This window comes from Miniopterus natalensis, chromosome 17, assembly GCF_054644295.1.
Source record: "Miniopterus natalensis isolate mMinNat1 chromosome 17, mMinNat1.hap1, whole genome shotgun sequence".
Lineage (NCBI taxonomy): Eukaryota > Metazoa > Chordata > Mammalia > Chiroptera > Miniopteridae > Miniopterus > Miniopterus natalensis.
Genome location: NC_142097.1, coordinates 1,312,941 through 1,337,585, shown reverse-complemented (window position 1 = coordinate 1,337,585; position 24,645 = coordinate 1,312,941). Strand labels below are relative to the sequence as shown.

Below are 24,645 nucleotides of genomic sequence, written 5' to 3'. Positions count from 1 at the left end.
CTGATACACCTCCCAAGGCAAGAGAAACAAAGGAGAAAATAAACCAATGGGACTACATCAAAATAAAAAGCTTCTGCACAGCAAAAGAAACCATCAACAAAACAAAAAGGGAGCCCACTGTATGGGAGAACATATTTGCCCATGACACATTGGATAAAGGACTAATATCCCCAATATATATGGAACTCATACAACTTAACAAAAGAGAGACAAACAATCCAAATAAAAATGGGGAAAGGACCTGAATAGACACTTCTCCAAAGAGGACATACAGATGGCCAAGAGACACATGAGAAAATGCTCAACTTCGCTAATCATCAGAGAGATGCAAATTAAAACCACAATGAGGTATCACTTCACACCTGTCAGAATGGTTCCATCAACAAATAAACAAATGACACGTGCTGGCAAGGGTGTGGAGAAAGGGGAGCCCTAGTGCCCTGCTGGTGGGGATGCAAACAGGTGCAGCCACTGTGGAAAACAGTGTGGAGGCTCCTCAAAAAATTAGAAGTGGAGCTGCCTTTTGACCCAGTGATCCCACTTCTAAGAATATATCCTAAGAATCCTGAAACACCAATCAGAAAGAACTTATGCACCCCTATGTTCATAGCAGCGCAATTTACAATAGCTAAGATCTGGAAACAGCCCGAGTGCCCATCGGGAGATGAGTGGATAAAAAAGCTGTGGGACATTTGCACCATGGAGTACTATGCAGCTGTGAAGAAGAAGAATCTCGTACCCTTTGGGACAGCATGGAGGGACCTGGAGAGTATTATGCTAAGCTAAATAAGCCAGTCAGAGAAAGACAAGTATCACATGATCTCACTCATATGTGGAATCTAATGAACAAAATAAACTGATGAACAAAATGGATCCAGAGACATAGAAGCATGGAACAGACTGAGGGATCTCAGAGGGAAGGCGGGGGGGGGGGGGGGGGGAGTTAACCTAAGAACTTACATGCTTATAAGCATAACCCATGCACACAGACACTGGTTTGCAGAAGGCCTGAGGGTGGAGCAGATGTGGGGTGAAGGGGATCAATGAGCGGGGGGAAAGGGGACATCTGTAACACTTTCAACAGTAAAGATAAATTTTAAAAAATTTAAAATAAAAAAAAGAAATAAGAATGTGTGCTTTGTGAAAGATACCACACAAAAATTAACAAATGACAGGCTGGGAGAAAATAGTTTCCTCGATGACAATGTATAGAAGACATTGGGGGAGGGGTGGTTAGTCTGGCCACCCTGTTTAGCAGCTCCCACACCTCAGGAAGGGGAGCAGAAGCCAATAGGATTCTGTCCTCTTGAGTGGCGTTGGCCCCAGAACTTCCCCTGGCCCTTGGCTCCCTGATGCCAACATAGGTCCAGACTTCAGACTGACCAAGAAGACCCTTGGTAGTTGGTGCTGGAGATGACTCCTCAGAGGCTGCCTGCAACAGCTGTCCCATTTTACAGATGAGGAGACCAAAGCCCAGATGGGTGCCCAGGGTGTGATGTTAAGAGCCATGGTCTTATTTGGCTGTTCAGGGGCCCTTTATATCCAGTACCCAGTAGAAAGCTCACCTCGAGGGTCCCCCGGGCCCTGAGTCCCACCCCACAGCCCACGTGCAGGAGGACAGCGTGGTAACTAGGACCCACGTGCCCACCCCACTCCCAGAGGGGAGGAGCAGCCTCAAGGCGACGGGGACACTGCCGCAGCAGGAGCCAGACAAGTGCTTCTCGTTGGTCCGGGGAAGAAAAACCAGGGCTCTAATGTGAGCACTCAGCACAGTTCATGACCAGCTGCGGGGCTGCTCCTCTGGCTGCCTTCCCATCGTGGGAGTGGGGGCCTGGCGAAAAGGAGTGTGGAGTGAGGACTCACAGAGCCTTACCCCCCTCAGCACCTCTAGGGGCTGTGTTCAGTCCTCCTGTCTTTCTGTCTGAGATAACCAGGGCAGCTGCTTCTTCTGCCTCTTGAACCCGCAGATCCCTGAAGCTTCGTCCGGGCCAGAGGAGGCCATGGAGGAAGGGGGGGAGGAGAGAGGTGGGGCTGCCTACAGACAGCTGGCCTTCTCAGGGTGATGGAAGTATGGGTGTTTACTATTCTTTCCATTTCTCTGTATTTTAGATGTTTTTCTTAAAAAGAAGAACAAAAAGAGTTGGCAAGAGCTGCTGGCTTAGGATGGGTACTTAGAGGCGTACTGTGAAACCTGGCCAGGGTTCTGTGTGTGAACGTGTGTGAGTCGGGGCAAGTGTCTCCCTCATCTCCCCAAGAATGGGGACAGGGGTTCTGAAAAGGCTGTCACAGCCCAGCCCCAGCCAGGGACCGGGCGCATGTCCTCTGTCCCTTCCAGCAGCCCTAGCAGGTCAGCCCCTTAGCTCCCACTCTGCAGAGGCAGGAACTGAGTCTCAGAGAAGTGAAGTGATGGCCAAGTTCCCACATCGAGCCAGCGGCAGAGCTGGGGATTCGAACCCAGGTCTGGGGCTCTCCTGGCCTGCACCGCGAAGCTGCCGGAGGGCAGGTTGTGTTGGCACGATTCCGGGGGAACAGAGCCCACCTCAGATCTGGATGTGCGGTGTACAGCTGTGTGGCCCAACGTGGCAGCCTGGGAGGTTCTGTCCTTGGGGCCCGAGGCCGAGCAAGGCGGGGGGCCTGCCCGACCTGAGAGGAATCAGGTGTTGCCTGACGGGAGCCCCCGGAACGCTGCAGGACGGCTCGCCCAAAGCGGCTGGCTGGGGACGCACCAAGACGCACCTCGGAGCTGAACATTTCCCTGGCCGAGCTTTTCCTCCTAGAAAGGTAACATGGGGTGTAGGGTGGCTCCAGCAGCTGTTTAAATGCCAGAGAGTTCACTTGACCTTCAGAAGTAGAGAAAACTGTCACGTTTCTCACAGGCATTCCCATCTCTCCTCCAGGGAACCCTTCCTCACAAACCCAGCAGTTCCACAGTGACCGCGGCTGCCAGGCATCCCTGCGCAGGCTGTGCCCTGTCTAAGTCCAGGGAGGATGCCAGGCATGTCCAGCCCCGGGGGAATGTGCCCTGCTGGGTCTCACGGTGCCCAGGCTGTGCCACTGTGTGTGGGGGCCCTGAACCCCCAGAAACACTTCCACTGGGCAGGCACATGAGTGGGTCCCCTGAAGCTTTCAGTGGGCAGGTGTGCTTACCTCCTTGTTGATATATCCCAGGGAGCAGGAGAAACTGACCATTTGTTCCCACAAAGAGGACGGGCCCGGGGGTGGACGGGCCTGGGGGTGGGCAGCCTCCTCCCGAGCCCCACTCCGATGCTCACCTTCCAGCGAGCCCAGCTTGGCTTGCGCCATGGGTTTCCGCAGCAGCTGTACTTGGCTCCTAAGTTCTTGAGTGGACTCTGATTCACCTGCCACCCTCCCAGTCCCCACCGTTGCACTTTAGCGTCACCGCGTCCCAGTTGCTCCGTCCCCAACCCGAGTCCTCCCTGGCTCGTTCTTCCTCACCTGCCACAGCCCAGGCACAGTCAGTCCTGGGGGCACTGCCTTTGAGATACGCCTGGCCCCCTCCTTTCTCACCACCACCTCTGCCTGTCCTGGCCACCAGCATCCCTCTCCTGACAGTGGCTCCAGCCTCCTCTGGCCTCTGTCTCAACCATGCCCCACTGTGGACCCTGCAGCAGCCAGAGGGCCTTTAAGAGCCAAGTCAAAAGAAACCAGAGACAAAAGGCACCTCCTGTAGGATCCATATTATGAAATGTCCAGAGTAGGCACATCCACAGGGACAGGGGCAGGCAGGTGGTCACCAGGGGTTGGGGGAGGAGATGGAGAGTGGTTATTTAGTGGGTTGCGATATCGTTTGGGGGTGAAGTGTTCTGGAATTAGGTTGCACGACACTGTCAACATACTGAGTGCCACTGGATTTGTACGCTTTAAAATGGTTACAATGGTGAATTTATGTTATGTCTATTTTACCACAATGAAAACAAATAAAATTAAATCAGATCACATCTGATTAAAACCCTCCACTGGCTCCCCAAATGCCCTCATGATGACCCCAAATTCCTGAGTGGGTCCATAGCTTCCAGCATCAACTTCCCTAATGGGCTCCGTCTTCATTGCCTCTCCTCAGGGTCCCTCTTCCAGGCTTTTGCAAGGGCTATTCCCTCCCCGCTCCCCAGAACTTCTGGGGCTACCTCTTCCCCTCTTTGAGCCTGCACCTCCTCAGAGAGGACCTCAACCTTCTAGCGCACAGTTGCCTGGCCCCACTGCCCACTCCTGGGCTCTATTTTATTCTGAGCTACACTACTTGAGATGATGCTGTTTATCTATATTTTACCCACTAATTCCCTTTCTCCAACCAGAAGGTACTTTGATAAGCGCCAGGGACTTCCTTTGCCATCTTTGATGCCAATTCCTCAGTGCATGAGACACAGCAGGGGGTCTTGCTGTGCCAGTTGAGTGGGCTACTCCCATGGACACAGTTTCTAGGGGATGGCCCAGTGTCCTCTAGCCAGTCGACCCTTGGCCTCCCGGGGTCTGCTTGGAGCTGACCCTGAGCATGGCCCCCTTCAGAAACCTGGCTTTCTTGGCTGTGATGTTAGCAGCTGCCTGCCTTAGCCCCTAGGGGCTTCGCCCCGGCTGCCCTGGCTCTGCCTTGGCCCGCTCCTGCCTGTTGCAGGACACACTGCTTGCCCGTGAGCCGACTCTGGGACAGGGCGGGGTAGGGTGGGGCAGGCTCTCAACGGTTGCACTTATTGCCCCCAGCACTGTGCTTCCCAGAGACTGAAACAGGACGAGGGCTTTGAAAACGGAGCTATGGGCCTTGTGGCCTGGACTTGGCCTCCTGCAAGTCAGGGGCAAGGACTTGGCCCCCAGCCCTCAAGGAGGGGTGGTGGTTTGGCAGGTAAAGGTGAGAGAAAGGTCACTTGGAGCAGGAGAAACAGCTGGGTAAAGGGTCAGAGGTAGGTGTGGGGGAACACACAGCGCACACCTGGACCAGGGACTGGTGGGACGTGCAGTGGACACAGGAGGAGCAGCCCGGAGAAAATTTACCTCCTTTCAGTTAAACTTGCAGGTATTGGGGCAACCCTGAAAATACACAGATTTTAAAAAAACAAACTTCTCTGCTGGAATGGGTCATTGGGGAGAAAAAGGGACATCTGTAATATTTTAAACAAAAATAAAATTAAGACAAACAAACAAACAAACACAAACAAACTTCTGCTTCCAAGAGGTTTATCATAGTCTGTAGCATAGGGGTCTTAAAGTTGTCACCTGATGTATTTGTCTGGGAGCCGACTACCTTTGCATGTTCTTGCTGGATACAGGGCAATACCACTCCATGTGTCTCAAGACACCTACAGGCGTTTGAGTTTGAGCTCCCTGCTGTGGCAAGAGACTGCACAAACAGGGTGATCTGTGTGCTGCGAGATCAGAGAAGAGAGGAGTGCTCTGCCAGGCTGGATCATGAGGGAGGACCTCTCAGGGGGAGTGACACTGACCTGCATCTGAAGGACAACCCCTCCGGAGACACATGATCCTTGGGCATTGGGGTCAGAAATAGAGATGTGTTCTCCAAGGAGGTCAGCCTAGAGTTGGCACTTAACATTATGGGAGTGGTTTGGAGGGGTCAAAGGGAAGAGGAAGGCCGCTGAGAGAGTGGGTGACCGCCTAAGCAAAGGCACAGAAGTGGGTGGGAACTAGCAAGCCAGGGCTCATAACACCAGCTACTGAGTGTTGTGCTAAGCACTTTACATGCTTATTTTATTACAACCACCCTGTGGGGATGGAAGTATTATCACCACTTAACATATGAGGAAACTGAGGCCTAGAGAGTGATCGAGTGGTTTGCTCCAGTCACGTAGCTCATAAGTGGTAGGGGCATAATTCAAATCCAGTTCTGGGGGATGCCAAAGGTGATACTCAGAAACAGAAATTAGTAAGGAATATTTGACTGTAGTTCCTCAAACAAATTAGGGATTTATTTTCCCATAAAAGATGACTAGAGGTAGGGTCTAAGGCTGGTCTGGCAGCTCCGCAAAATCATCAGAGCCCCAGGCTCCACGATCCTCAGTGTATGGCTTCCATCCTCAAAGTCACCTCATGGGCCAGGATGGCTGCTGGAACTCCAGACATCTCACCTGTTTTACAGGCAAGAAGAAGAAGAAAGATGAAGGAGCAAAAGACTTGGCTCCTGGTTTTGTTGCCTCTTTAAAGAAGGTCTTCATTAGTCCCACTCAGAAGCTTCCAGCTCCAGCTCACTGGCCACCCCCACTACAGAGGAGGCTGAGAAACGCAGTCTTCTGGCTTCTGATCCTCACCTGGGGACATTTCCCATTGCTTTTTGGGGGAGTGGGTAAGAAACATTGATGTGAGAGAGACACATCGACTGGTTGCCTCCCACACGCACCCCAACCAGGGCAGGGATGGAGCCTGGAACAGAGGTACATGCCCTTGGCCAGAATTGAACCCAGACCCTTCAGTCTGCAGGCTGACGCTGTAATTACTGAGCCAAACTGGCCAGGGTGAGAACTGCAGTCTTTTAGTTGGGCATGTTGCTGTGCAAAGAAAGACCAGAGCTCTGCGGGTGAGGAAGAGGAGGATTATGTTTCAGGGCCACTGATGGGGTTAACTTGAGGCTTCGAAAGTCACTCAGACTCTCTGGATTGCTTTGCTGGGAGATGCAGGCTCAGAGAGCCCTATTGTGGGACATATGCTACAAAATGAGCTGTTATGGTCCCACCACCCACCATCGGCTGTGCCTGTGGTCTCCTAAGCGGACCCCCTGGGCTGCCTGATGTTTTTACAACCTGTTCTCTTGTCTATGATGCCAGTGGCTTGTGCTCATTGGCATCAGGCTGACTGATTAGTGGCGTAAACTGTGGGTGCTGAGGTTGGAAAGACCTGGCTTTGAGCCCTTGCTCCACCCTTTAATGGTTGCATGACCATGGGCAAATGCATAATTATTCATAAATTTCTATCCCTCATCTATAAAATGGGCATCATAATTGCACACATACGTTGTTGCACACAATCATTGCACACGTTCTGTTCTGAGTACTTTGCACATATTATTAAATTGAATTTTCCCAATGAATCTATGAGGTAGGTACTACCTTCATTCCTGTTTTATAGATGGGGAAACTGAGGCACAAGGCATTTAAGTACAGCTAGGGAATGACCATGCTGGGGCAAAAACCTGATCTGACCACAGAGCTCAGATTCTGGACACTATTCTAGGTATTACCTTTGTGATCCTCAGTCTTACTATCTGTAGAATGGGGGTGCTTACAGTACTTCCTTGGGCTGACTTGAGGATCCAGTAAGACACGATGCCTGTGATGTTCTTGGCATGTGTTGGCAATTACTGCCGGTCCCCAGTCCCTGGACTTCTCCCTTTGTTTCCCACATCTGGCTAAATGCTGTCTGCCTGGGAGCACACCCTCCTTCCTCTGGCTAACTTCAGTTCCATATCCTTGGAATTCTGGATTCTATACCTGAGCCTCAGTTGTTATTTGCAGCTCACATGAGAAGACCAGGGCTCTGGGGAGATGTGAGAGCTTCTCAAATGGGAGTCACTGTGAATGCTGTTTATGCTTCAGGAACCAGTGACCCAGCCACCTTTGCTGGGAGAGCAACTCTCCTTCCATCTCCCGGTACAGAGCCCAGAACTGCCAGAGGGACAGGCTTCCTGGCAACAGCCCCGGAAATGAGGACTGAAGATTGAGGCCGACACCACAGGCCTATTTCCTAATACCTATTTGCTTTGAGCTAACAAAACATCAATTAGTTTTTGAATCAATGCTGTAAGGCAGCCATGACCATTTGCTGCCAATTTCGCAGCCTCTCGTGCTGGTCGTGTGACCCGGTTCCGGCCAATCAGGCCTGAGGTGGAAACCTGGCGGGGGCATTTCTCGGAAGGCCTTTGCCTGCCGAGAAAAGAGACGCGACACAGGAAGCTCCTGCCGCCCTTGACCTCTCCCTTACCTTTGGCCTTTTTTTTAAATCCTCACTGGAGTGTGTTTTTTCCATTGCTTTTCAGGGAGAGTGGAAGGGAGAGAGAAACATCATGTGAGAGACACCTCGATGGGTTGCCTCCCGCACCCACCCTGACCGGGCCGGGGATCAGACCTCCAACTGAGGAACGTGCCCTTGGCCGAAACAACCCTGGGCCCTTCATTCAGTCCACGGGCCGACGCTCTGGCCACTGAGCCAAACCGGTCAGGGCCCTTTGGGCTTCCTTGAACCCGAGGTGATGACTAGAGCTACAGCAGCCATCTTGAGACTATGAGGCCAAAGCATATTTATCAATTAATATAGGTCAATTAATATTAGGGGTGTGGACCCAGGGTCCCTGAGCTAGCAACTGCCTGCCTCTGGTTGCATTATATGAAAAAAGAGCCTGCTATCTATTTGTCCAGGGCCTCTGTTGGTAGGATTTTGTTTTTTGCAGGTGAGTGTGTTCCTGATACAGACATGAAGGCAGAGGGGGCTGGGCCATCCGGGAGGGACACTGCATGCTCGGAGATATCCATAAACAGTTCCTCCGACTGCCGCGTGCTGAAGCGTCTGCCGGACCTCGGTGACATCCGGCAAGCCCGGCCCAGACCCTCCCCGCACAGGGGTCACGGTCCACCGGAAGAGATGACACACATTACATAACTGGTAAGAACTGTTGCACAACTCGCAGGGTGAAAAGATCCCTCTGCTTTAAAAACTGGATTAATCCCTAATTGAGGGCCCATGCACTAAGGTTGGCAAATCCTACAAAAGAGTATAACGGGGCAAGGGTGGAATGGCTCAGGATCAGCTAGGATCTCAGGGCTTGGTTAGGTCTGAAAAGCTGAAGGGGGCCTTTGTCTCCCACCTTTGATGTTTCTGCTGATTCGGTCTGGTTTTAGTTAAATCGGATAAACTTCTATAACAAGTAAACCTCCAAATATCAGGGTGCAACACAATGAAAATTCATTTCTTGTTCGTGTCACAGTCTGATGTGGGTTGTGGTGGCCAGCGTCTGGGGCCTGCTTTGCACAGTTATTCAAGGACCTAGGCCCCTTCCATCTTGTGTCTCTGCCTTACTCTAGGTCTTCAGGGTTCTCTAATTCAGAGGCGAGATGGGGCAAGAGGAGGAAGGGTGCTGTGGGCCACCTCTAATGTGGTGACGTCATTTCCTCTCACATTCCATTGGCTGGAACTTAGTCACATGGCCACTTCAAGGACTGGAGATGGGGTCTCGTTGTGTGCCCAGAAAGAAGAGCGAGCATGGACTTTGTGGACACCAGTTGCCCCTCAGAGGTGGTGGGCAGCATGCTCCCTTCTTCATCTCTTCAAGCCGCCATCTACAGCTGCTCCTCACAGACCAGCCAGCCAGTGGCCTCAGCGTAGAAACCTGAGCTTGGGCCATCTGCAGGGAGCTCGCCTAACGCAGGCCATGTCCTCTTGCCCTGAAACACACACATCTGTACTCCCACCCAGGGTTAGAATAAGCTTTCTCAGCCTCAGCACTATTATATTTTGGACAGGATACTTCTCGATTGTGGGCTGTCCTGCACATTCTAAGATGTTGAGCAGCATCCTGGCCTCTCCACCCACTAGATGTGCACAGCACTCCTAGCTGTGACAACCAAAAATGCCAACAGACATTGCCCAACGTCCCTGGTGGGCTACACGTGACAAAATCACCCGTGGTTGAGAACATTGGATTAGCAGATACCCAAATGTTGTATAGTAAAGTCTGCCTTCTTGGTGGAGGTCCTAGGTACGGGGAGGGAGGGAGAGGCACTCCTGTGTCCTGGTATGTCTATAGCAGAAGAAAATAAAACTAAGGTGGTAATTCATTTCCCAGGAAATCATAGTTAAAATAATAGCTGGATAAGATAAACATTGTAATGAGGTTTCTATGGGACTGGGGGTATCTCAAAGGCAGGAACAAGGGGTCAACCCTGCAAGGGAGAGGGTGTTTCACAAAAGAAGAGACACTTTAACCAGGTCGTGAAGGCTGGAGGAGCTGGCCAAAGGGATGAGAAAGGAGGGTCTCCTGTGGGTTTGCAAAGATAGCATTCTGGGAGTTGGAGGTGATCTTAAGTGGCTGGAGTGTGAGCGGGTACTGAGTGGGCACCTCTAGGAGTCCCCCTTCAAACTGGGTTTGGTTCCCTCCTCTCTGTCCCCATTGTCCCCCTATAGGCCCATTGTACCACTGGTCACCCTGAAATGGCTTGCTTCCCTTCAAAGCCCTGCCTTTAGTCCTACTCTATTCCAGTCCCTTGCACATAGTAGGTACTCAGGAATTTGAATGACTGAACAGCTACATGAAGGAACTGATTCATGGAGGGCCTCCTATGCCAGCTTGAGCAGACTGGATTTCGGTCTGGGCAATACAGAGCCATTGCAGGGTTTTGAGCAAGGGTGCCACCTGCTTTTTGGTGGAGGATGCTTTGGGAAAAGGGTGCAGGCTGGAAGGCCAGCTCTTCAGATGGTCCAAGTGGGATTCCATAATTAAGCTGACCCATGTGCCACAAGAGGGAATGTCTTTGCTGAAGTCCAACACAATCCCTACCTCTAATCATGATTGCTTCCCTGCCTCCCCCCTGTGCATACTCCTGCTGAGCATTTTCCACCTCATTGTAAAGACCTGCTTATGCTCCAGTCACCTTTGAGCTGCTGGGGCAAGCCCAGCTTGTCATGGCTCACCTGCACAGCCTTGTTAGTCCCTGCAGTATTCAGTGGCTCTTAATGCTCCACACCCACTACTCCACTCCTTGAACCTTTAAGTGGGAAATGCCATCTTCTCCTAGAGTCGGGTCCCTCTCCCCCCTCCCCCTGGCCACTGTTGCTTGACTAGGATTGGTGACCTGACCCACTTCAGTCAGGTCTAGCACCCACACCCTCAGCCAGCATGGATGGACACCTTGTCCAGGTGGAACCAACTGTGGGCCTTGTCTCTTGGGTTTGAACAGAAATGTATTGTCAGGCAATGTTTTCTAGCTTAACTCCACTACGTGTAGCAGAAAAAATTATGGGACCTCAGTCCTTTGAAATCTACTGAGATTTGCTTCATGCCTCAGCATCTGATTTGGGCAAATTGGATGTGACCTTGAAAAAAATGTAAGTTCTGCAATTGTTGGGAGGAGAGTTCTGTGGAGGTCAAGGACATGGAGCTGGATCATCATGTTCAAATCTAGCCCAGAGGGTTTACCTGCCTTTCTCGCAGTTACCAAGATTAATATTTTAACTCCTACAAGACATTTGTGTTGTCACAAGCATGTAACATTCATTTAGACTTAGCTGACTTCGTGCCCTTGGCCCTACTGTGGTCCTGGGCTTTGCTGGTTTCCTCTTCCTCCTGCTGCTGGGGACGAATTCTCTTAGCTTCTTCTGTCTGTTTGAAAATATCTTTGCTTTGTCTCCATTTTTGAGGGATAACTTCACCGGACTCTGATTCCGTTTTGGCCTTCATGGGTTCATTTATTCCTTTGTTTGGTAGAATATTCCATGAATGCCTGATAGGTGCCGAGTGGTCCTTGCTCCGCGAGGGGAGGGAATAGTGTGCCTGGCAGTGGGAACGGGAGATGGGGAGGCCCTGTGGCTGGAAGCACCCGAGAAGAGGCCAGCGTGGCAGGAGCAAAGAAAGCCAGCCGGGGAGAGGCAGTGCGGCCGTGGCAAGGAGCAAGGCTTTGCCTTCGTCCTTCCAGGAGCAGTCAGGCTTCTCTGAGATGAACTTGAACTGAACTTTGAAGGGCAAATGTGATGGAAGAAGCAGAGAAGGCAGCAGAAACGCTGTGGCTTTGAGAATTGAATAGCTGAGCATGTGCTGGATGCGCACTGGATCCTGTGCTGAGCTCTTTACATAATGTGTCCTCAGGCCGAGGGGGGCAGGACTGAGTGGTGGGGAAGCACCGGGCTTGGCTTTGGGCTGGTGACTGTGTGACTCTGGGCCACTCCCTACCACCTGCGTCGTCTCCCTGGTCTGGAAAGTCAGAATAACAGGGCTTCCCCACAGCTGTATGAGGTCTAAAGAAAGCAGTGCTGAGCGCTGAGCCTGTAGCTTTGTAAGAGCTTGAACACCCTCGTTATGGCTTTTGTCATTAGGATTTCCTCTTCCGAGAGTCATAGAGGTTAGTCACTTGCCTCAGCCACACAGCCTGGCAGGGGTGGGGACTTTAAGTCTCACTGGTTGGTTTGATTTCCTAGTCACAGGTCTATCACCCTCCCCATTCCATAGACAGGGTCACTGAGGCCCAGAGAAGTGTTTTGCCCAAGGAATCCCAACACTTGGCAATGACAGAACTATTCATTCATTCATTCATTCATTCATTCATTCATTCATTCATTCATTCATTCTTGAGCATCTGCTTTGTGCCCGGCATGATCCAGGTGCCAGGGAGAAAGTTGTGTATAAACACATAAAAATCCCTGCCCTCATGAAGCTCCATTCTACTGGGAGAGACTGACTCTACATAAAAGGTGAACTAAATAAATGTTAGATGGCAATAAAGGCTGTAGAGAAAAATAAAGTTGAAATGGGATGAAGAATGTAGGGAGGAATTCGACATGTTCAGTACAGCGGAAGGTGATTCTTGACCTAAAGGAGGTGAGGGAGGGAGCTGTGAGGACATCTGAGGGAACAGCGTCCCAGGCAGAAGGCACACCTTTCGCAAAGGCCCTGAGGTGACGGTGTGTTGGGATGTTTCAGGAAGAGCAAAGAGGCTTGCAGGAGGCAGGGGTGGTCTGCACTGTGGACGCTGAGGGGACAGGGAGGCCTTGCCAGCACCAACGTCCTTGCTGGTGTTTCCTGGGCCTTGGACTATTGGATCCAGGTGAGTCCACTCCTGAGCCCTCCTCCCAGCAACAGGAGACCATGGGGCTCCTCCTAAGGCATGGGTGGGAGGGAGGATTGGCTCATCACAGCAGTGCTGCCCTGCTCCAGCCCCCGCCCGGCTCCTGCTGAACCTGCGGCTCTCTGGTTCCTGGACCCTCCACAAACAGGGTGGGCCAATCGGACCTACATCCAGGAGTGGGCCGCAGGGCATTGTGGGCACCCTCCTGGTTTTATTTTTTTATTTTTATTTTTTTAAATATATCTTTATTGATTTCAGAGAGAGGGAGAGAGAGAGATAGAAACATCAATGATGAGAGAGTCATTGACCGAGCCCACAACCAGGGCGTGTGCCATGACCAGGAATCGAACCCCGATCGCATGGATCCTAGGTCGATGCTCAATGCTGAGCCATGGCCGGCTGGGCCCTCCTGGTTTTAAAGGACTCCCGATGACCTGGTTTCTGGTGACTCAGGGGAGGCTGCCTGGGGAGCAGCTCTGACTACCCATCCTGGCTCCTCGCCCCATGTCCTTCTGGGAACTTGGCAGGGCCCTGAGCTGCTGTTGTCTGCCTTTCTCTTAGTTACCAAGAGTAATACTTTAACTCCTATAAGACATTTGTATTCTCACGGATGTCTTGGGGAAAGGTCCTTGTCCCCATCTGTTGCTAGTGGGAGTGGATTTCTTGCACTATCCCGAGGAAAGGAAGTTTCTGAGACTCGCACGGGAAGAGGGGGGTATTGTAGAAAGCTTTATTTCTGCAGAATTAAACCCCTGAGTTTCCAAGGTCCCATTTCCCTTGTCCCACCAAGGAAGACGCTTCAGCAGAGCTAGAATCAGAGCCAGTGTTGAATTTCCATTCCATATTGGAGCCAAGTCCAGTTCAGCATCGGGCCAGCTTAGTCTGTTTTCCCAGTTAAAGTTCATCAGTCCACTGCGGGTGGGTCACATGGCCGCGGGCCACACAGGCAAACACGAGAGAGCCAAGAGCCAAGAGCAACAAGACAACGATCTCTTGTTTAGGGGATTCTGTTGGGGGCAGATATATTAATCATGCTCTGTTAACCATGATTTTAGCTATAGTTATAAGAAATATTGATCATGCTCTGTTAACCGTGATTGTTCTGTTCTGATTACAGAGACCACATTCTAACCTGGCTGAGAGTTGTACGCCCTGGGACATGGGAGTTAACTGTGGAATTCGGTCGTCCTTCTTTATCAACATGGGAAGATTGACAGCCAGTTCCCGAAACAATGGAATCTGGGAGGCTCCCTACGTTTGCAAACCCTCAGCCCACATTGCTTGTAACCTGTTAGCATTATAGCCAGCTTCCCCATGTAATCGTTTTACTTTCCCCTGTAATCTTTGTCCTTCTACCCATTATGAGCAGCTGGATTATGGGGGGCAGTAGAGCAGATTTTTGTGGATGACCTTACTGCTCTCCCATATTGCTGGCAATATTGGAATAAATGCTCATATACAATTCAACCCTGTCTCTGCTTAATTAGCTCAAGTAATGACAGGCAGCCTGGACCCATTGTTGTCCAGTTTCAATTTTGCATATCCAAATTTTCATGGGCTTGCAGTGGCCACACCCATTCTGGCCAAGGATCTGTTCCCAAATGTGACTGACAGGCACCTTCCCTAGTCGCCCCAACTTCATTGCACATGTGTCTATTGCTCCTTTGTTGGATTCCTTCCCTCAGGGAGATGCAGGGAATGGGCCTGAGCTTCCCTGGGGAGTGTGAAGCAGTAGCTTCCTGGGGAAGCTGCACAGATGACCTGCCTGTAACGTCTGCTTTTCCTCTTCATTCTTTTCCTATTAATTACCAGCTAATTACAATGGTATCACTGCCACCCAGTTCTCCTGGGTCCGAGGGCTGGGCTCATCCTAAACCCCAGTGTGTCCATGAGTGTCATGCATGTGATCTCAATTATACAGAAAGTAGGGAGACAAACATTTATTGAGAATTCACTGTGTACTGAGCACTCTTTAAATATATATATATATATATATATATATCTTTATTGATTTCAGAGAGAGGAAGGGAGAGGGAGAGAGAGAAACATCAATGATGAGAGTCGTCACTGATCGGCTGCCTCCTGCATGCACCCAACTGGAGATCGAGCCCACAATCCTGCATGTGCCCTGACTGGGAATCAAACCACGACCTCCTGGATCCTAGGTCGATGCTCAACTGCTGAGCTGCGTCCAGCCGGAGTACTGAGCACTTTTGTGCATATTTTTCCTCTACTCCTTACCATAGCTGTGCTCAAGAGATATTATTATACCTATTTTATAAATAGAAAATAGATTCAGAGTCAGGAAAGGTTTAGGCTTCACCCAAAGCCACCCAATAAGCAAATGTTAATTTTAGTAATAAAAGCCCATTTAGTGATTGCTGGGAGCCGTGCAGCCAGATCTAATGCCATTGCCGGAAGGATGGGAGGAGGAAGGCAATGAAGAGATGCAGAAATGACTTTTAACTTTGATAGCCTCACAGCACGGGCCAAACTCCTGGCCAGAGAGGAGATGTTTGCCCTGCAGGGAACTGTGAGATGAGATAAATGGCTTTCTGTACTTGAAGAATTATCGAGGGGCAAAGAGAGATACTTTGAGGGTAGGAGGCAGTTCTGTTTGTTAAAGCTTCAGGGTCTGTATCATGAGTAAACAGTAGAGCAGGCTCCTTAAAGGTGCTGAGCCTTCCATCATGCGAGGTAGATAAGCATAAGTGACTTCTATTGCCAGGGATGCCAAAAAGGAGTATTCTAGAGAGAGTTTGGCCTGGATGCTTTCCCTACAAGGTCTCAGACCAGGGAGTTTTCAAAAGGCCAGGCAAAGACGTCTGCCGCAAACTACCTTCGGCAGGAGGCTTTTGATCTGAACAACCCCAATCACGTTTGACGCTACAGTCTGGCTTCTGCTGGTCCGGGTGTTTCCGCTGCACAGAGCGCCCGAGGGGCAGGGGCAGGCTGGCGTGGAGGAGTGGGTTCCTCGGGTTGCATCAGCTCTGGGGTGACCTCTGATGTTTACCTTTGTTCTCAGATAAACCAAACACACATGTGGACAAAGACTAAACCTGAAAAACTCAGGGCTGGCCTACCTGGCAGCCTTGCAAACTCAGAGTCCTAAAATAACCACAAAGGATGGTCTGAAATTAAAACTTTTTAAACATAAGCAGTTTATGGTTGATAGTTTCGCCCTAAGGCAGTATTTTTCCTTCACAAAGGTTTTCACTTTAAGCCTGTCGGCTGTCTTTTGCATGTGACTTAACACAGGCCTTTGCAAAACAAAGTAGCCCTTTCCCCTTTTTACAGCCCCCAGCACGCGGACCCACATCCTCTCGCCGTCAGTTGTCTTGTTAACTATCTGCACCCACCTATGTAAGAGAAGTGCGCCTATCATTTTACGTTTTATCCAATCCCAGATCCCCACTTTGCTTTCTCCCACCTTCCAATGGACTTCTTGAAACCCCCTTGCATCTCCTCCTTCGACTGTAACCTATAGACTGAGGTGAGAAACTGCCCTTCTGTGGGGCATCACCTCAATGCCTTGAGATTTCGCTGCGGGGGGGGGGGGGGGGCACCTGTCAACAGTTTGGCTCAAGCAAACATTCCTCACAGGGGTCACAGGGCTGAATGTTTTCTTATGTTAACACACAAAACCTCACTTTCCTGGCTTCATACCGCAGGGGTGGCCAGGTAGGTGCGGAGAAAACAGGCTTCCGCAGGCGGACGCGGCGTGGGGCGGGGAGGGCGCTCCCCGAGAGCCTGCTCCGGGGGCTCCCCGGGACCGGCGCCGCCCGGGAGGCGCGGCGGGGCACGGGGCTCCGGACCTTCCAGCACCGGCCGCGAGGGGCCGCCCGGGCCGCCGGTCGGGGCGACTCGAGCCGCTCGCGCAGCACGCGGGCGGGCGGGCGGGGAGGCGCCGTTGCCCGCGTCCTGCCTCGTGCTTTGAAAGGCGGCGCAGGCTCGCGGTCCGGCAGCCTGCCCCGGGGCCGCTGAGAAGGCCCGCCCGGGGGCCGCTGGGCTCCGGCGGGGCTCGGGCAGCGCGGGCGCGCGGCCGGCACCCGGGAACCTCTCGGTCGGTTTCCCCGCGCGTGTGGCGCCGGCGGCGGCTCTCCCGGGCTCCGCCGCCTAGGCCCCGGGCTCCTCCTCCCTTCCCTCCGGCTCACCGGCCTTCTCTGGGCTCCGGAAGGGCCCCGATCTGCCCGCCGGCCGGGGCCCGCGCCCGCTCCTGGGCTGCCCCACTGCCGCCCGGCCCCGCCCCGGGGCGCTGACTCAGCCCGGCTTCTCCGTTAGAGCCTAGTGCGGCGTCACCCGTCGTCCAGGCTCGCCCGGCACCTCCGTCGGGAGCCCGCGCTGCCCGCGAGCGGCGGAGCGCACGACGAGGGAGCCGAGGCCTCCGGCCGGACGCGGGGCCCCGGGCAGGGCCCCAGGAGCAGCCCCGCTGCGGGCCGGGGGTGCGGCGCCGCCTCGGCACACGCGCGTCCCTGAGGGGCGGAGGCCCGCGCGCGGGGCGGGCCAGAGCCGCTGGGGCCGCTCCCACCCGCGGCCCGCAGCCGCCGGCCAAGGCCAGGGACGCAGGTCAGCGGGCGGGCCCGGTGGGGGGGCCGCGACGCCCCTCGGACCCCGCAGTCCCTGCCGCGCGCGGCCGGAGACCTGCAGTCTCGGTCCCGCGAGAGGCCGGACGCGAGCTCCGGCGAGAGGCGCGCCGCTGCGGAACTACATTTCCCAGAAGGCCGGAGAGCTGGGGTCGCCGGGAAAGCGCCCCGGCCGGCAGCGCTCCCCGGGCGCCATGGGGCCGGAGCTGGGGCGAGCGGCTGCCGCGAGGCCCAGCGCGGTCCCTGCCGAGGCGGTCCCCGGGGGAGAGGCCCGGGGCAGAGCCTATGCGCAGGGCGGCGGCTGCGCCCGACTGCTGCGGAGGCCTCGGGAATATCGACTTCGGACAGGTACGGCCGCGTCAGGCCGCCGGGGGACCGGCACCGGACTGGCAGGCCCGCCGCGCCCGCCCCGCCGCCGGCGCCTCCTCCAACGCCTGCCGGGCGGGTCCACCGTCGCCAGGCAACCGGGGCGGGGCGTAGTGAGGGGGCGCGGTGGCTTGTGAGAGGGCGGGGGAGCGTGTGCGTGTGCTGTGCGTGTGCTGTGCGTGTGCGTGTGCTGTGCGTGTGCTCTGCGTGTGCGAACCTCACATAGTGTAGGTCGGAGGGGGTTTCCTGAGTTTTGTGTATCTGCGTGTGGACCACAGGGACTGCGTGTGTCTGAGATGATGTAGTCTGGGGCTGGGACGGGACAGGTGGTGAGCCCCTGGGGCTGGGGCTGGGACTGTGACGGGACAGGTGGTGAGCCCCTGGGGCTGGGACGGGACAGGTGGTGAGCCCCTGGGGCTGGGGCTGGGACTGTGACGGGACAGGTGGTGAGCCCCTGGGGCTGGGACGGGACAGGTGGTGAGCCCCTGGGGCTGGGGCTGGGACTGGGACGGGACAGGTGGTGAGCCCCTGGGGCTGGGGCTGGGACTGTGACGGGACAGGTGGTGAGCCCCTGGGGCTGGGACGGGACAGGTGGTGAGCCCCTGGGGCTGGGGCTGGGGCTGGGACTGGGACGGGACAGGTGGTGAGCCCCTGGGACTGGGACGGGACAGGTGGTGAGCCCCTGGGGCTGGGACTGGGACGGGACAGGTGGACAGGACAGGTGGTGAGCCCCTGGGACTGAGACGGGACAGGTGGTGAGCCTCTGGGACTGTGACAGGACAGGTGGTGAGCCCCTGGGACTGTGACGGGACAGGTGGTGAGCCCCTGGGACTGGGACGGGACAGGTGGTGAGCCCCTGGGGCTGGGGCTGGGACGGGACAGGTGGACAGGACAGGTGGTGAGCCCCTGGGACTGGGACGGGACAGGTGGTGAGCCCCTGGGGCTGGGGCTGGGACTGGGACGGGACAGGTGGTGAGCCCCTGGGACTGGGACGGGACAGGTGGTGAGCCCCTGGGGCTGGGACTGGGACGGGACAGGTGGACAGGACAGGTGGTGAGCCCCTGGGACTGAGACGGGACAGGTGGTGAGCCTCTGGGACTGTGACAGGACAGGTGGTGAGCCCCTGGGGCTGGGGCTGGGACTGTGACGGGACAGGTGGTGAGCCCCTGGGACTGGGACGGGACAGGTGGTGAGCCCCTGGGGCTGGGGCTGTGACTGTGACGGGACAGGTGGTGAGCCCCTGGGACTGGGACGGGACAGGTGGTGAGCCCCTGGGGCTGGGGCTGGGACGGGACAGGTGGACAGGACAGGTGGTGAGCCCCTGGGACTGAGACGGGACAGGTGGTGAGCCTCTGGGACTGGGGCTGGGACTGTGACGGGACAGGTGGTGAGCCTCGGGGACTGTGACAGGACAGGTGGTGAGCCTCGGGGACTGTGACGGGACAGGTGGTGAGCCTCGGGGACTGTGACGGGACAGGTGGTGAGCCCCTGGGACTGGGACGGGACAGGTGGTGAGCCCCTGGGACTGGGATGGGACAGGTGGTGAGCCTCTGGGACTGGGACGGGACAGGTGGTGAGCCTCGGGGACTGTGACGGGACAGGTGGTGAGCCCCTGGGACTGTGACGGGACAGGTGGTGAGCCTCTGGGACTAGGACGGGACAGGTGGTGAGCCTTGGGGACTGTGATGGGACAGGTGGTGAGCCCCTGGGACTAGGACGGGACAGGTGGTAAGCCTCTGGGATTGTGACGGGACAGGTGGTGAGCCTCTGGAACTGTGATGGGGCAGATGGTGAGCCCCTGGGACTAGGATGGGACAGGTGGTGAGCCTCGGGGACTGGGACGGGACAGATTGTGAGCCCCTGGGACTGTGATGGGACAGGTTTGAGTTCCTGGGACTGTGATGGGACAGGTTGTGAGCCCTGGGACTGTGATGGGACAGGTTGTTACCCCCTGCAGCTGTGATTTGACAGGTTGTGAGCTTCTGGGGCTGTGATGGGACAGATTGTGAGCCCCTGGGACTGTGTTGTGATAGGTTGTGAACCTCTGGGACTGTGATGGGACAGATTGTGAGCGCCTGGGACCTTGATGTGACAGATTGTGAGCCCCTTGGACTGTGATGGAACAGATTGTGAGCCCCTGGGACTGTGATGTGACCGATTGTGAGCCCCTCGGACTCATGTGACTGAGATTGGGATCCACTGGGACTGTGATGTGACAGAGATTGTGAGCCTCTGGGACTGTGATGGGACAGATTTTGAGCCCCTGAGACTGTGATGTGACACGTTGTGAGTCCCTGTGACTGAGATTGTGATTATCTGAGATTGCGACATCAGAGTTGCTGTGAAAGTGTGTGCTGGAGTCTCTATGTGAGTATTGGTGACCAGCACATATATGTGACTGAACATGTGTGAGTGTGAAGGCAGCATGTGGTGGGAGTGTTGACAGCTGGTCATTTTGATGTTTGGGAACCGTGGTGGTCCCTGCCTCCGTTTCATCACCTGGGGCAGGACGCCAGCCTGCTGCTGAGGCCCAGCCCACTGTAGAATGTGGCCTCTCTCCTTGGTTGATGAGTGGCAGTGGCTTACAACCTGTGAAGCGTTGTGCTGGGATGGGAGCGGTGGGTCCTGGTGTCTGAGACCTGCGTGGTGGGGTGGAGCCCCTTTGCAAATTCACAGGCCAGAGAGCTGGCCTTTTCATGGCATCTCTCCACAGGCTCCCAGTGCCAATGGCCTTTTCTCTCTCTTGCATTCTCCCTTCTATCAAAGCTTCCTCCTAGATTTTTTCATTTACCTCTTTCATCTCAATCAACCACTCTCCATGGAGCCATAAGATATATCTCTGCCTGAAGCAGCCTTTAATCTAGTTCATTCATTGCCTTTACTCATTCATTGATACAGCTGGTCTTTATTGAGAACCTGGTATTCAGGGACAGTTAAACGCCTGCTCTCACTGAGCTTTTGTTTTAGTGAGGGAGACAGTAAGCCTGGAAACAGAAAATTTTCTGAAGGAGATAAAACTGGTCAGTGTTTTAGGGAGTAGCTGGTGGGGAGGTGGGATTGAAATCCCCAGATAGCTGATTTCCTATCTGTGAAGAGGTGACCTGAGACCTGAGTGATAAGCTGGTAGGACCAAATGCTCTTGGTGGGGGGATAGGCGGGCAGAGGCCTTAGGAGGAAGTACTGCTCCAGGTGCAAAGAGAGGGCTAGCATGTAGCCTGGAGGGAGTCAGGGCTAGTGGAAGTGGATGAGTGGAAGCAGAAGAGAGGAAGATGTCTATTATTTTTTTAGTAAACTCTCTCTTATGAATCACATACAATTCAATGAGTGATAGAGTGATAGATCATGTGGGTACAGCTCAGGTATTTTCACAAAGTGAACATTCCCATGTAATGAGCACCCAGGTCAAGGTAGATCATCACCACTGCAGGAGGAGGATTACACTGATGGCATTCTTAGAATCTTACATTGTAAATGGCCATTAGAGAATCTCTGGATGCACGTGGTTAGTGGTGGGACTGGGATTCATGTTTCCTACAATAGCAAATCTCAGATGAAAAGGGCACTTGGTCCCTGGCTGGTTTGGCTCAGTAGTTAGAGTGTCAGTCCACAGACTGAAGGGTTTTGGGTTTGATTCTGGTCAAGGACATGTACCTCAGTTTCAAGCTCCATCCCCAGCCCTGGTTGGGGCATGCACAGGAGGCAACCAATCTATGTGTCTCTCTCATGTTGATGTTTCTCTCTCTGTTTCTCCCCCTCCCTTCAATTCTCTAAAAAATCAATGGGAAAAAATATCCTTGAGTAAGGATTAACAACAACAACAAAGGCACTTAGAATGCCAAAGAGGGACCCTCAGCATTGCCTGGCTCGGGATGAATGCTTTATGAACGAGTGACTCCATGTGGAACAGTGGCTCACCATTAATTTGAGGTGGGGAAGCCTTCGCGCCATAGGCCAGAATGCAAGGGGCAGTGGGCTCAGTGCAGGCCCAGCTGGAGGGTTAGGGTCCTGCCCTCGGGTGTCAGAGCAAGGCCTGTATTCTAGACTTAGATGCAGGAGGTGAGGATCAGCCATGGGTAGAGAAGGATTAACTCTGTGCTCTTTCCCCTCTTCTCCAGAGCCTGATGGACCTGTGTAGTTGGAGAGAACTGGGGCAGGCCACAGTGACCCTACCTGACTAACGTTCAGTTTTTTTCGCTCCTGCCCTTGTTGGTACAGTTAAGCTTCCTGTTGCCAAGGGACTTTCCTTCAACAAAATAAAACAGTAACATACAACATTATGTATTTGTTTTACGTGGTAGCTCTCCTCCCTCCTCAGTTAAAATCTCTGGTTTTAAAAGCTGTCAGTCTCTGGCACGAGTGAGCTTGAAGGCTCCTCTTCATGCCGTGGGCCTCTGAGCTGCAGAGGCTTGGAGCACTAGCCCAGTGCTGTCTGGTAGGACTTTAATGTGCCACATTTATAATTTAAACTTCTCTAGTAGCCACATCTTAACAAGTAGAAATAAATTGATGCAATTACTTTTAACAGTTGTATTAACCCAGTATGTTAAAAATATGATTGCGTCATGTGGCACTATAGGTACTCAATAACCACATGTGGCAAGTGGCAACCATTGCTGTGCTGAGCAGAGTAGCCGCTTGGTACAGTGCCCTTAACCAGCTGTCTTCTGGGCTTGTTCCATTTGGTACAGTCTTGGTTTTGTTTTTAACTTAAAAAAATCATCTATTGGGGTGTGGCGTGTACCTGCTACCAAGACTCTTCTTTCCCTCCCTCCCGTGGGATTCCAGAGCCTTGCCCCTCAGCTTGGCAGCAGCATGAAGCAAGCTGACTGGTGGGTGGATGGGAGCAGGGACTGCCAACTTGCTGTCCATAGGCAAGAGTACCTCCAGGACTCGGGATGGCTCTGGTGGGGCCTAAGGGTGCGGGCTTCTTGGAGAACCCAGGCTGGCAGGGCACAGTCAAGGTGGGCTCCTCTTATGCTCATGTGTCAGGCTTCTTTTCTGTGTGGACTCACCTGCTCTCTTCAGCAGATGGGTGGTTCATCAGTGTAAGCGTGAAGAGGTGTACTTCCGTTTCTTGATCTGTGAAATGGGGACAATGATGGGGCTCTGGCGAAGACCAAAGTGAGATAAGGGTGCAGAGGCACTTTATACATTGTAAAGTGCACCCCCCGTGGAGGAGTCTTCATGGGCAAAGCCGCTGAGGAAAGCACTGGAAGCAAGGTGTTGGTGGCAGATATGGGATATCTTGATTGCCTTTTAGGGCAAGGTGTTTGCCTGCTACATAAAAGTGTTTTGTTGTTTTTAAAAAATATATATATATATCTTTATTGATTTCAGAGAGAGGAAGGGAGAGGGAGAGAGAAACATCAGTGATGAGTCTTGGATCGGCTGCTTCCTGCATGCCCCCCGACTGAGGATTGAGCCCCCAACCAAGGCATGTGCCCTGACCCAGAATCGGACCGCGATCTCCTGGATCCTAGGTTGCCACACTGGCCAGGCTATCTAACTTTTTAAGGACGAAGCTTATGTTACTAATTTGGGACTTTTCTTCTTTCTTAGTATAAGTTATACATTTCCATCCTAGTCCTGAATCCCACAACTTCTGATATGTTGTATTTTCATTCAGTTCAAAACACTTTAAAATTTCTCTTCAGACTTCCCCTTAACCCATGGGTTATACTTTAGTGAGTATCCTTTTGTTATTGATTTCTAGTATAATTTTGTTATGGTTTAACAACATACTTTTATGCTTTAAGTTTAATATTTGTTTTATGGCCCAGTATGTGCTCTATCTTGGTAAATGTTTCGTGTGCATCTGAGAAGAACGTGCCTTGCCCAGCTGGCGTGGCTCAGCAGTTGAGTGTCGACCCATGAACCAGGAGATCAGGGTTCGATTGCCTGTCAGGGCACATGCCCGGGTTGTGGGCTCGATCCCCAGTCAGGGGCATGCAGGAGGCAGCCGATCAATGACTCTCTCATCATTGATGTTTCTCTCTCTCTCTCTCAAATCAATAAAAACATATTAAAAAAAAAAAAAAAAGAGTGCCTTCTCCTGTGTTGTGGGTGTTCTGTGAACATGAGTCAGCCCACATGGTTGGTGGTGGTCTTCAGGCCAACACCCATTTATTTTATGCCTTTTTACTCTCAGTCACTGAGGGAGGAGTGTTGAGGTCTCCAACTATAATTGTGAATTTGTCTGTTTCACCTTTTGGTTCTGTCAGTTTGTGCTTCATGTGTTAGCCTCAGTTTTTTGATCTGAAAAATGGGCTCACCTCACGGGTTGTTGCATGGACTGAATAATGTGATCATAACAGCTAACACCTGTCAAGCTCCTCTACATGCCAGACCCTGCTGAGTGCTTTCCTTGCATCTCACATGCCCCTGTTGTCCAGAGTTTATGGAGGGCATGAGACGTGCCTACGCTTACAGAGTGTCAAACTTGGCCAGTCTGGGGCAAGCCTTTCAGAACTGTCTCTGCCCTGCCTCATTAAAGCCCTTTGGCAGGGCCTGGTGCCCAGTAACTTCCCAGGGAAGGGTCCGCTGGCTTCGTGTTGTTATTGCCTTTAACACATAAAGTGTGTTTAAATGCACACACTCGGCAGTGCCAACCTGGTGGGGCCTGTCGGGGCCTTGGAGGGTGACTGTCAAGGGAAAGGTCAGCAGTTCACACCATGTGGAGGGAGAGAGGGAGCCCAGGGGAAGGAGATGGGGATTTTGAAGGGCACAGGGACCAGCCACAGAACCCAGTCCCAGAAAGGGCCTCCCGCGGCCCATGACTGGGGAGCCAGGGAGCCATCAGAGCCTTTTGCCCATGCCCTAAATACGGTTGTCGAGTGAAGGGTAAGCATCTTTCCCTGTCCTGGAGGGAGTTACAGGTTTAGGCTAGCTGTGGCCATTTCTTTTTACTA

At 53.2% G+C, this 24,645-nt stretch overlaps 1 protein-coding gene across 1 annotated transcript in view; it reads left to right on the top strand.

Annotated features, from left to right (window-relative positions):
• The first annotated feature begins 17,628 nt into the window (after window positions 1–17,628).
• The window catches only part of PEMT (phosphatidylethanolamine N-methyltransferase), a 64,128-nt gene continuing 57,111 nt past the window's right edge, over window positions 17,629–24,645 (top strand). The window contains exon 1 of the mRNA XM_087826455.1: window positions 17,629–17,719. Within this exon, the coding sequence (XP_087682581.1) occupies window positions 17,657–17,719 (63 nt within the window). The 5' untranslated portion in view covers window positions 17,629–17,656. The remainder of the gene's footprint in view (window positions 17,720–24,645) is intronic.